Source organism: Beta vulgaris, chromosome 7, assembly GCF_026745355.1.
Source record: "Beta vulgaris subsp. vulgaris cultivar EL10 chromosome 7, EL10.2, whole genome shotgun sequence".
Lineage (NCBI taxonomy): Eukaryota > Viridiplantae > Streptophyta > Magnoliopsida > Caryophyllales > Amaranthaceae > Beta > Beta vulgaris.
The window spans coordinates 26817142-26830229 of NC_079208.1; the positions used below are offsets into that span (position 1 = coordinate 26817142).

Consider the following 13088-nt stretch of genomic DNA (forward strand, 5'->3'; position numbering starts at 1 on the left):
GAAGTTTCAAAGAAGAAAAAGGGGAAGAAGATTAAAGAAGTGGAAGACGAGTGACGCTTAAAGAGAGAGAGAGAGAGTAGGGAAGTTTTAGGTTAGAGGGTGAGAGGGAGTTGGCGTGTTAAAAAATTATAAGTGTGCTATGGGCTGTGGGCTGATCTGCGTCGGATGGGCCAAGGGGTCTGACGCAAATTAGTCTTTTGCAACGCACTTTAGATAAGTGCGATGCAGATAGGTTGCAGCGATGTGCGTCGGATGGGCCTCAGAGTCCGACACACATCTATGTATCTGAGCTATATGTGTCGCACATCAAGAGGGTACAACGCATATAGCTCGTATCTGGCGCTCATGCAATGATGTTTTGCGTTGCACTCTTCATAACATGCGACGCAAATTTAGTTTTGCGTCGTTTTGCTTGTCGTGCGACGCACTTGGGGGGACGCATATCGTCCTTTTTCTACTAGTGTCAGCATAAAGAGGGATCCCAAGTATACTGCCAATCCTACTCAATGAACCCCCCCCCCCCAGCAATTTAAAGGCAAATTTGGGCATTTCATCCAAATAGGAATTACTTTAAGTATTTCATCATGAAAGTTAAAGTTTGCACACCAATGTTTAACTATCATTGGCTTAGCAAAGAATAAGTGATGTCCGAAAAACAATGCATTATCCCTTTCCTCCCTCGATTTTAAGCCTAATAATAAAGAATCCCTCATCATGCTTGAATATAGTAGGTTCCTCATTCAAATTCCACTGAGAATTGACATATTGAGTAATAATAGAGGTTAAAGTTGGGTTTTGACCCCCCACATACACCACAACAACATTTAACCAACTTTGGCTTTGACATTCAACCTCAATTTTATCAAGTTTAGCAATACGAGTACCATTCACAATAACAGGGGAAACAAATTTCAATCACATACCTTTATTAGAGATACTAGTTTGAGTTGTAAAACTCTTCCATGTTAGTTGCGCAGCTTCCATATGGTTCTCTAGTCCTCAAATCTCCCTCATTGGAGCTTGAACCGGGGTTTTCTTCGTTTTCACAGAATCATGAGTTACTGTTCCATTAGTTCCTTATACCGTACCTTCCAAAGCTTGTGATTTTTGAAGATTGCTCCCCATTACTAGAGTTTCCCATAGTTAATGAGCTACTCGCTTGCTCGAAATTCTTATTTTTCCGACCCATAATCGGACGTTGGTACACAATAGATGTTCACCTTATCTTGCGCTAGAAGAGGGTTTAAGGTTTTAAAAAAAGGCCTCACAAATCTTTTTACATTTGCTTAAAAAAATTAGGGTTTTGAACAAATAATAAATTTTTGACAACTATTTATGTTGGGATTTGGTATTTAGAACATATTTATGAATAATTAGGGTTTGTAATTAACTCTATATTTTAAGAATGGTGAAAGTTAAATTGAAAAAGGTTTTATTTTGAACTAGGTGCCAACCAAGACATTCTTGTCACCCACATTTTCAGTAGGCTAATGTGGGAGGATCTAAATATGGTTGAGCAAACGTGTAAGAAGTGGAGGTCGTGGTCAAGACACGGGGTACATGATGGTGATGTGTGGCCTAATAAGCATAGGAAAACAGAGGCTTGGATTATAAATGACATGCTATACAACAATAGGAGGGACCTCCATGGATGGCTAAACAAAGACATGATTATGTACTTTGATGGATTCTCCATGTTGTTCAAGGAGGATTAAAGTGAAGATTATTGGAGTTTTGGAATAGTTTTTTTCTAGGTAAGTTTATGGTGGTTGATGTAAGGAAGCTCTGTCATAATTGTATTTAATTTTTTATTGTTAGGGAGAATGTGATAGTCATTGGCTTTATTTAGGGTGGCTGTCACTACTATGAAAGTATTATTTTTATTGTTGATATTAATGCAGGCTCTAAAACTTTTTAGTATTTTGGTTATGTAATTGGTTGGAGCTTGTCACTTTTGTTTGAATGAATTATATTGTTATATATAAATTGATAAGAGATTTTTAGTGTGTCGTTAAGGCACCAAAAATCACTTTTCAAACAATGTTTATAAAACCTAACAAGAAATTACTAAGAACGTAGTAAAGGCAAGTCAAGGGTCGATCCACATGGAAAATGGTATTAATCAAATTCTATCAAGTCTAAATTACTTAATTGAAGGGGTTTTGGGGGGTTTAAAATGATTTGGTAACAACTACTAGCTTATATCAGAGAACTATCAAATAAAGCGAGTTAAAATATTAATTAGGAAGACACTAGAGTTAAGGTTACTAGTATGGATCAAAGCGGAGCAACGATCATTAATGCGATTGTGAAGCAAAGGAGACGATTATGCAAGGTTTAATTTTCCTCTAAAATACTCGAGTCCTTTCTCGAATGGTTGTGAGAATGACCCCTTAATCAATCAACTAAATTATCTCTTGAATGGTCTTTAGTCAATTGATTAAGAGATCCAGTGAATACGGAAAACCCCTAATAAAGGATCCCTTTAATTTCTACCCAATATCTTGGCCTAGAAATTAAGTTGATTCTTGGGATGATAAAAGAGTTCAAAATTCAATTTAAGAACATTTGAATTTAAAATACCAAGGTATAAATATGATCAATATCTATCCTAAGGCCTCAAAACACCAAGATCAATGCATAAACATCTTTAGAACATCACAATTACATTAACAAAACATTTAAACCCTAATTTATACTTTCACCCTAACCCGAGATAAGAAACTACTCACTAATCATAGATTCTAAGCAATTAATTATGAAATTTATGACTAATCTAAAGCTAAACATAATTAAGAGATTAATCTAAAAGAAATAACAATTATGAAACAACAATAAAGGACATCTAATAATAAGGAAGAACAAGAACAATCATGAATAAAGGGAATGAAAACTAAAACTTTAAAATTAAATTAAATGCAAAGTACCTTTGATGTTGTAGGAATCACAAACTATGATCGAGGAATCTTAAATCTAGCAACACGATTAAAGTTTTTCTCTCTAATATAAACCTTAATAATCTCCCTAGTCTAGAATAATAATGCATAAGTTAAACTAAAAACAAAACTCCTTTTAAATGCCTCGAACTTCTTTTTCTGTTGCGGATATGAAAGGTGCGGGCCCACCAAAAGAAGGTGCGGGCGCACCAAAAGCAGGTGTGGGCGCACCAATCCACCTGTCTCAAAACCAGGATTAGGCGTCAAACGGTGCGGTGGACCATTCGGAGGGTGTGGTACACCATTCGGAGGGTGCGGCGCACCATTAGGAGGGTGTGGGTGCACCAATGTGGTGCGGGTGAACCTAATGGCTGGTGCTAGCGCTCCATGCTTGCTGGCATTTTGGCATCACAAAGTCCGATGGTGCGGGCGCACCACTTGGGCGTGCGAGCGCACATCAATCTCCACTCGGCCTCTCAAACTCATTCCTTATGCCACATCTCCCAACTCTTGACCTCAGGAAAGGTCATACCTTCAATCAAAGCACAAGAGAACTCGGTGAAAGCAGATATACTAGAAATCCAGTCAAAATTGACCGACAATCTAACAAAATGTCACTATGATCAACAATGATCAAGTGAAAGAAATAAAGAGAGAAATAAGGAAGTGTTGGAGAATTTGGGAGTAATCATAGGAATGAATTTGGGTCAAGTTAGTGTGGTTAAGTGTCATTTGTGTAATTATTGTGTGGTGGAGATGAAACATTGGTCCCTCAATACTACTCATACTAGAAATGATACCAATGTAGATATAGATTATGATACAGAAGGCACATACGAGGATGATGATGAATTTGTTAATGCTGAAACCAAAGTGAGTGAAGACAAAAAAAAAAAGCAACAGCCTTATGAGGAAGAAGTAATGTTAAAGAGAGTAGCTGCAACTAAGGGCTTGACTGAGAGTTTGTTTGGAAGTGACTTTGAAGGGGATACTGATCTGGACAACCCTAGTGTAGATGAAGATGATGACTATGGGTATCTAGAAGCTTCACCTTCAAGAAAAAAAAGACACATAGTTCCAACAAAGGGGTAGACGATGGAGGGCATATTGGAGTTCACTCTTAACTTTTATGTAGGTAAACATTTTGAAAATGCAAAGGATTTAAGAAAAGCAATAATTGACTACTCTATTACAATTAGGAGAGAGATACCATTCACTAGGAATGATTACAACAGGGTAGGGGCTAGATGCATCAACAAGGATAAAGGTCGTCCTTAGAGGATTTGGGCTTCATGTGAGAAGGGGAAGAGAAACTTTATGGTTAAAACCTGGGTGCGCAATCAGACTGGTGGAAGAGCCCCCAAAACCGAAAGATGACAGCTACTTGGATTGTTAAAAATTATCGGAGTAAGTTAAAAGTGAATCCTTACATGAGGCTACAAGATATAATAGAGACAATATGGCTAGATGGGGAATTAAGGTCAGCAGAGTCATAACCACTAGTAGAAAAAGGACGATTTGCGTCTCCTTATTTGCGTCGCACAGACATGGAAGTGACGCAAAACACCTATTTGCGTCGCATGACAAACAGTGTATGACGCAAAACAACAAAAACAATACCAGAACACGAGCAATATGCGTCGCATGGTACATTGGTGCGACGCATGTTAGGGTTCTGCGTCGCATGGTACTCTGGTGCGACGCAAAATTCTGCGTGTAGTGGGAGCTAAGCGAGACTAATGTGCGTCGCATAAAGGGATGGGTGCGACGCACATGCCGAATCTGCGTCGGACATGAGTTTGGGTGCGACGCACATTAGTCTCTTCAATACTTCCTTCTTGAACTCAGTATTTCCCAACGGCCTTTTTTTATTTTTCGAGCCCTAACTCAATACAACTGCTGCTCTACTCTCTCTCTCTCTTCTGCGACACCCTCCTTCACACTCTCGCCCTCACTCTCGCCGGCGGCCGTCGCCTCTCCCAACGGCATTATCTTGCCGGCGACCGTCGCTTCTCCCAACGCCCATGCAAAAAAACCCTTCTCTCACTCTCGGCTAACTCTCTCTCTTCTCTCACTCTCGACACCCTCGTACATTAGTGCTTCTCCGCCATCCTTCACGGCTTCCCCCACTTCAACGGCATTCTCCGGCGAACTCACCATCTTCTCCGGCGAACTCACCCTCGGTGCGTGCGTGCCCTGCCACTTCTCCGGCAAACTCACCAAACTTCCTCTTTCTTCTCGGTGCGTGCTCAAGGAAGGGTCCTACACGTTCGTGCTGCCGCCGTCGTGGACTGAGTTGCTGCCGTAGGTCCCGCCGCCGACAATGTATGAAATTCTTGATTTTTTAAATTTTTTTGTATTAATGTATATTAATCATGTATTTTCAAGTTATTTTAGGTTTTTTATGGGTTGCTTTGAATAAACTTAGTTCTAATTTTTGTTAAACATGTGAAATAATTTTGAGATTAAATTTAGGTTTCGTAGCTTATGAATTTGAATTTCTATAGTTTAATTTGTGTAGTATGTAGTTTCTTGAATACTCAATTTATAATTATGTGTTTCGATTATGAGTTGGAATTCTTGAATTTGAAACTTATGTCATTCCTTTACATTGTATTCCAGTTGCCACCTTAGTCCTTGTGGGTTTGCCGGTTCTCTAAGCTCGCGTCGTTGTGCACTTGTGCTTGTCTTCGCTGCTCCTTGAGAGCAGAGGTATGTATTATAGCTTTTGTTATTTTTTTATGTATGTTAATGTAACCATTAGTTTGGATTTAGGAATGTATATATGTGAATTGTTTGGTTATTATGTGATTGGGAAAATATATGTTGAATCATAACCAAACCTATATGGACATACCTTAATGGGGTGGGGAGGAAATCTAAGGAATGGATTGGTTTGTGTTGTTTTATTGCAATGTGCATCATTTGCCTAGATACCCGTTCGAGGCTTACTCATTAGGAGTAAGTCTTGAATAGTCCCCGGTTTGGGACTGTCTTTGAGTTTCTTATCTCACTTAGGATGTGAATGAATGTTTGGTTTTTGATTCTAAGAAAGATCCGGCTCATTTCCCTAAGCGTTCTCTGGGTACATATGTTGATAGTTTAACTACTATCTTCATCGTGTACTTGGAGAACTGTAGGGAAGTGCTGCCGGATTTTTCTTAGAATTGAAAACCAAATGTTCATTCACTAGTGAGATGAGAAACTCAAGGATGGGTTAGGTTGGAGTGATAAGGACCCAAATGGTCATGACTGCATTTGATAAACTACTTTGAATGATGTGATCGATTGTATTCTTGTTTGGTGTCTCTAGTGTATGAATATGGATCGAAACTGGATGTATGGTAATCGAATTTCGACGACATTTCTACAAGGGGTTAATGAATTTATTAGAGTTGCGTTAGAACATCAATCGGAGAATGGGTCAAAGTTAGTCTTGTGTCCTTGTTGTGATTGCAATAACTCAAGGGGGTATCGTGGTATGGATCAAATTAAAGATCATTTGATTCATCGTGGGTTTAAGAGTAACTATACTAGGTGGACATGGCATGGAGAGTTTTATGATGTGGGTATGAGCTCCACTAGCTTCTGTGATGATTTGCAAGTTGATGAGGTTGAGGTTGAGATTGAAGGAGATGGTGATAATGAGAATGATAGGGTAGATGATGAAAATGACATGGTAGATGATGAAAATGATAGAGTAGATGAGATGTTGCATAATTTGGAGGATGAAAGAACTGATCGTCCGCATATGTATGATAGTATTTTAAGTGCAGCGGAAAAACCTATCTATCCGGGGTGTGAGAATTTCACTAAACTTTCTGGAGTCCTCACATTGTTCAATATGAAATCGAAGCATAGTTGGACAGATAAAAGTCTAAGTGAGTTGTTCACTTTTTTACAAGAATTGCTACCTGAAGGGAATGAAATGCCCAACTCTACCTACGAGGCAAAGAAATTGTTGTGTCCATTAGGTATGGAAAGTCTCGATACAAGGTAAAAGAGAATAATGATGAGGGGATGAGAAAGAAAGAAACTCCGGCGAAGGTTCTTTGGTATCTACCGATCATTCCAAGATTTAGGCGTTTATTTTCGGATGAAAATTGTAACGCCCCGACTTTTAAGCATCACTATTAGGTTAATTAATTGCAAGGATTAGCAGCGGAAGACCTTCTTAGCTTAGTTGGTGCGTCACTGCCGTACTCTCCACACAGGAAAGTACAAGGCAACATTCTTTCATATAATTAAACCTCTATAATAGTGGTAGTAATTCTAGAAATATATATAGATAGCTTAAGCATAGCTAATGTTACGAAATCTAGTGATCATAAACTTGGATTACATAACCGTCATAGTCGCATGAATTAACGTAATTTAATCCTCACTGCTACGTCATCCCATCTTCATATGCATACCTAAAACAGAAAAACAAAACGTCATGAGCCGAGGCTCAGTAACGTACTACTCTAACAACGTAAATTCATTTCAATTCATTTTATTTGCAAACAGGGAGAGAGAATATAGTAAAAATCATTTCGTAAACATACACTTCGAATCAGGAATTTAAAAGTCATTTTCGTTCATATTATCTCCATTATCACATTTCATTATCAGAAAACTTTCTTTGGTTACTTTGGCGAGTACAAGAAGGCATAGCCACCGAGGATATTCATCCCCCATCAGAAGGTGACATATAACATCATAGATCATAACAGAAGGCAAAGCCACCGAGGATATTCATCCCCCATCAGAAGGTGGCATATAATGCCAGACATCATAACAGAAGGCAAAGCCACCGAGGATATTTTCCCCATCAGAAGGTGGCATATAATGCCAGCATCATAACAGAAGGCAAAGCCACCGAGGATATTCATCCCCATCAGAAGGTGGCATATAATGCCATACATCATAACAGAAGGCAAAGCCACCGAGGATATTCATCCCCCATCAGAAGGTGACATATAATGCCAGACATCGTAACAGAAGGCAAAGCCACCGAGGATATTCATCCCCCATCAGAAGGTGGCATATAATGCCATAATGCGGGTGCCACCGAGGACGTTGTCCCCATCAGAAGGTGGCGTTGTCGCCAGATAACAGAATGACACGTGTACGGGCCAACATAGTACAGTCATTCACCATCTTTCACTTTCATTTATCATGTTTCGTTTCTTTCGAGTAATTTCAGAAATCATAGTTAAGTCATCTCATAATGTCATCAAATCATTTACAAAACATTTCATATCCCGCACACCATATAAAACATAGCATAAACATTATATAAAATCACCATAAAACATAGTTGGAAGGGGGGCGGGTTTGCAGTAGACGTTACATAGTCGACATTTTATATCCCGCACACCATATAAAAATAGCATAAAACATTATATAAAGCACCATAAAACGTAGTTGGAAGGGGAGTGGGGTGTAGCTAAGTGTTACCTGGAATCCTGCTTAACAACCTTGATTGTAGGGGAAGGCTTGTAATATCTTCTTTTTAATCTAATAATAATTCAGGAATTAATGAAGACTTATTAATATCTTATTCGGAATTTGAGTTTATTGATCCATTTCCATCACGTTTCTATTTTTAGGAGGTATTTAGGAGTTTATATATTAACTCTTTTGGTGGTTGTATAAAAGTCGTAGGCATTCTTTCCATTTAATAACTTAGCGTCTAAGTCGTAATTCGTGATTATAGACGACGTCTTACCATAACCATTTCGTATTTTATAATTTCTAGACGTTATAATTTTGTTAACCTTTTAACTCAAAACTTCATTCTATTATCATAGGATCCCTTTAAACATTTCGTCATTTTATAAAATTAGAACCGTGGTCATTAATCTTATGGTTCATGACTATGCTCAATGATTTGTAATTATGAACTTCATATTTCTAAACTATTCATAAGCGCTTGTTACTATGTGATTTTACCTCAATTGTTATTCTTGTTAATAATTCGTTGACTAGAATGTTAAGTGATATGAGACTATTATTGTTAATAACCACTTATTCCACTCATATTATGACTTATACTTAGCTAGCACTAGATTTAAGTAACTGTTATCATAAGACATCTATATCATTGTGGGGTCTTATAATATGATTCTCAAATTTTAGATTATAAGAATTAGTAGTTCGTTCAGCATATAAAAAGAGAGTTTCATCTACTTACTTAGTCCATCTCATCTACTGATTTATAAAAGTCAGCCCAAGCACTTTGTCAAACCTTTAAATCAAAGCCCATCAAATATACTTCAAACCAATGCTTCAAGGATATAAAGAAAGAGGTACTTAACATACCACTGCTTCAAACCAGAATGCTGCAACGAGGTGAGTCGAGCTCCGGCGATCGATGGCGAGGCGAGACAGAAGATGAGGTGGCGGCACGGCGAGATGGCGCCGTGGTGCTGGGCGGTGCGCGCAGCAGACCAAGCAGAGGAGCGAGAGAACGAATTGAGCGAGAGAGAGTTAGGAGAAGCTGAGCGAGAGAGGAAAGTGGTGGTGCGGTGGATGGTTGTTGGTTCGCGCAGAAGCAGGCGGCGCTACAGGTGGTAGTGGTGATGGCGATGGTGTTTGTCGGTGGTGATGCGGTGGTTGACGAAAACAGAGGAGATAGAGAGGATTGCGAAAAAAACAGGGGATTTGAGGGGTGTTTTGGGTGGTGTTTTCCGGCGAAGACTCAAGTGGTTTGAGTGAATGGTTTGAGGGGATAAACATGGTTATTTATAGCCATTGTTGAGCTTCAACCTTTGCCCAATTGGGTTGATGAATTTGAATGGATAAAAATGGGTTATCGGGTAATTTTGTTTGATTAATGAATTTATATGAACATGAGTTTGATTGAGCAAGAATAATCCATTTTAGAGTTAGAAATTCATGGGTGGGTTGTTTGAGAAAAGAAAACTGAAATGGGTCGAAGGAGAAGAAAACGTTTTTCTGTTTCTTTCAATTTCTTCTTTTTCTTTTCCTTTTTCTTTTTTTTCTTTTTTCTTTTCTTTTCTCTTTTTTTCTTTTCCTTTTTATGTCATGAATTTCTTTAGTAATTAATTTGTTATTTATTTGTAACTATTAACCATACATAATGTATACATATTTTTAACGAACTAATTATCCATTGGACATAAAATAACGAAATTCGATTATAACTAATTATTAAATGAAAAAATTTAGCCACTAATGATTATTATTTAATTTAAGCAAGTTTAAATTTTTCGGGATATTACATCCTTACCCCCTTAGAAAAAGTTTCGTCCTCGAAACTTGAGAAAAATCGGTACCACGTTTCACGGAAATAGTTTCACATTTTATTTAGATTGTTGACACATAAACGCGTCTTAAAACTATACTTAATAATATCATAATACGTAGCAATAACGTCATATAATATGAGTTCGTCAATTTGCGCACAATGATTTAAGCATCGGGAGTAGATAAGGTTTCATTATCGTTATTTTCATGTTTATCAGCTCCAGTTGATTGCATCACGTATACTCTTCCAGCTTGCGAAGATCCTCGTGCAGGGTTTCTGTTAACGTTGGTGTTACTTGTGGTGCCCTTATATCCGGAAATTTGTCCGCTTCCTTGAGTTCGTCTAGGATCGTAGTGGTTCGCGCTTTGGTTTCGAGAATGTGGCATGGGACAATCTCTGACCAAGTGATCTCGTTTACCGCATCGGAAACATTGACCTGTCCCTTGTCGACAATCTTTTTCCAAATGCCCTTGCTTACCGCACTTATTACATTGGAGAGACGGTCTTTGATAATGATTGTTCTCCGAGAATCCCATGTTCAGCCTCTTGTTGGAATCGTTGATGGATCGACCATCCTGGGGTTTTTCCCTCCTTTTACCATTTTCGTATATCTCTTTTCGAAGCTTCATTTTCCGCTCGACGTTGATAGCTCTATCATACAATTCTTGGTAGGATTGACTCATGTGTGCAACAAGCTTTTCTTGAAGTTCCAAGTTCAAACCACCTTCAAAACGATTCATTCTCTGACGATCGGTGGTTACCAGGTCGGGAGCAAATCGAGCCAGCTCATTAAACTTCACAGCGTATTCTAGGACGGACATGTTCCTTTGCTTCAGTTGGATGAACTCAGATTCCATCTGGAGCTGCAAAGATTGAGGGTAGAATTGGCTTCTCATAACCTCCTTCAGTTTGTCCCATCCGAACCCAGGCTGACTTTGCAGGCCCTTGGCGGTTTTCCACCAAAGATCAGCTTGCCCTTTCAAATAAAATACTGCAAGTTAACTCTCCATTTTTCGGGACACTGAATGACATCGAATAACTTATCCATGTTGTTTAGCCATTCTTCGAATTCGGTAGGGTCTGGCTTGCCGTCATAAGTTGGCGGATTATGCGCAGAGAATCTTTTAAACGTATTTCAGCATTCTTCTTGCTCCGTCTTGGCCCTTTGTCGATTCCCGTGTAGTAGTTCCATCACCATGAGCCTCATCAAATCCATTCGATTATCGTTTGCAACGTCTCCCGTGGCATCTCCGAATACGGGGTCATTTCGTAAAACGTCAAGTCTTGCCCTTATTTCATTTAGTGAAACATCAGGCTCTTGGTTCCCATTTCCGCCATTAGTAGGATCGCTTTTACTTGAAGCCATTTCTAAACATTAATTGTATTAGAATCATCACATATTCATGCACAAACATCGTAGATAAATAGTATAAAATATTGTTCCCGTCCCGTTCCTAACACTCACGCTCATATCGTTTTTATTTACCATTTTCATAATCATATAGATCTCCTTCTTAAAACCATTTTATAACTTTATAACCTAATTCTTTTATTTCTTTTTATATCCTATTTCTCATTTTAACTTTCTTTTCCCTAAAAACTCGTTGGCATGAAAACCCGAGTTTCACTAATGGTCCTCAGAACCTTTGCTCTGATACCACTCTGTAACGCCCCGACTTTTAAGCATCACTATTAGGTTAATTAATTGCAAGGATTAGCAGCGGAAGACCTTCTTAGCTTAGTCGGTGCGTCACTGCCGTACTCTCCACACAGGAAAGTACAAGGCAACATTCTTTCATATAATAAACCTCTATAATAGTGGTAGTAATTCTAGAAATATATATAGATAGCTTAAGCATAGCTAATGTTACGAAATCTAGTGATCATGAACTTGGATTACATAACCGTCATAGTCGCATGAATTAACGTAATTTAATCCTCACTGCTACGTCATCCCATCTTCATATGCATACCTAAAACGAAAAACAAAACGTCATGAGCCGAGGCTTAGTAACGTACTACTCTAACAACGTAAATTCATTTCAATTCATTTTATTTGCAAACAGGGAGAAGAGAATATAGTAAAAATCATTTCGTAAACATACACTTCGAATCAGGAATTTAAAAGTCATTTTCGTTCATATTATCTCCATTATCACATTTCATTATCAGAAAACTTTCTTTGGTTACTTTGGCGAGTACAGAGAAGGCATAGCCACTGAGGATATTCATCCCCCATCAGAAGGTGACATATAACCATAGATCATAACAGAAGGCAAAGCCACCGAGGATATTCATCCCCCATCAGAAGGTGGCATATAATGCCAGACATCGTAACAGAAGGCAAAGCCACCGAGGATATTTATCCCCCATCAGAAGGTGGCATATAATGCCATACATCATAGCGGAAGGCAAAGCCACCGAGGATATTCATCCCCCATCAGAAGGTGACATATAATGCCAGACATCGTAACAGAAGGCAAAGCCACCGAGGATATTCATCCCCCATCAGAAGGTGGCATATAATGCCATAATGCGGGTGCCACCGAGGACGTTGTCCTCCATCAGAAGGTGGCGTTGCCGCCAGATAATAGAATGACACGTGTACGACCAGAGAACATAGTACAGCCATTCACCATCTTTCACTTTCATTTATCATGTTTCGTTTCTTTCGAGTAATTTCAGAAATCATAGTTAAGTCATGTCATAACGTCATCAAATCATTTACAAAACATTTCATATCCCGCACACCATATAAAACATAGCATAAACATTATATAAAATCACCATAAAACATAGTTGGAAGGGGAGTGCGGGTGTTAGCAGTAGACGTTACATAATCGCACATTTTATATCCCGCACACCATATAAAACATAGCATAAAACATTATATAAAG

General features: G+C 38.6%; 1 protein-coding gene across 1 annotated transcript; it reads right to left on the reverse strand.

The window, feature by feature from the left end:
* Window positions 1-10355: 10355 nt before the first annotated feature.
* Window positions 10356-11087, reverse strand: LOC104886272 (uncharacterized). The gene has a single exon (XM_010670736.2). The coding sequence runs from the start codon at window positions 11085-11087 to the stop codon at window positions 10356-10358; it is 732 nt and encodes a 243-aa protein (XP_010669038.2).
* Window positions 11088-13088: the final 2001 nt, after the last annotated feature.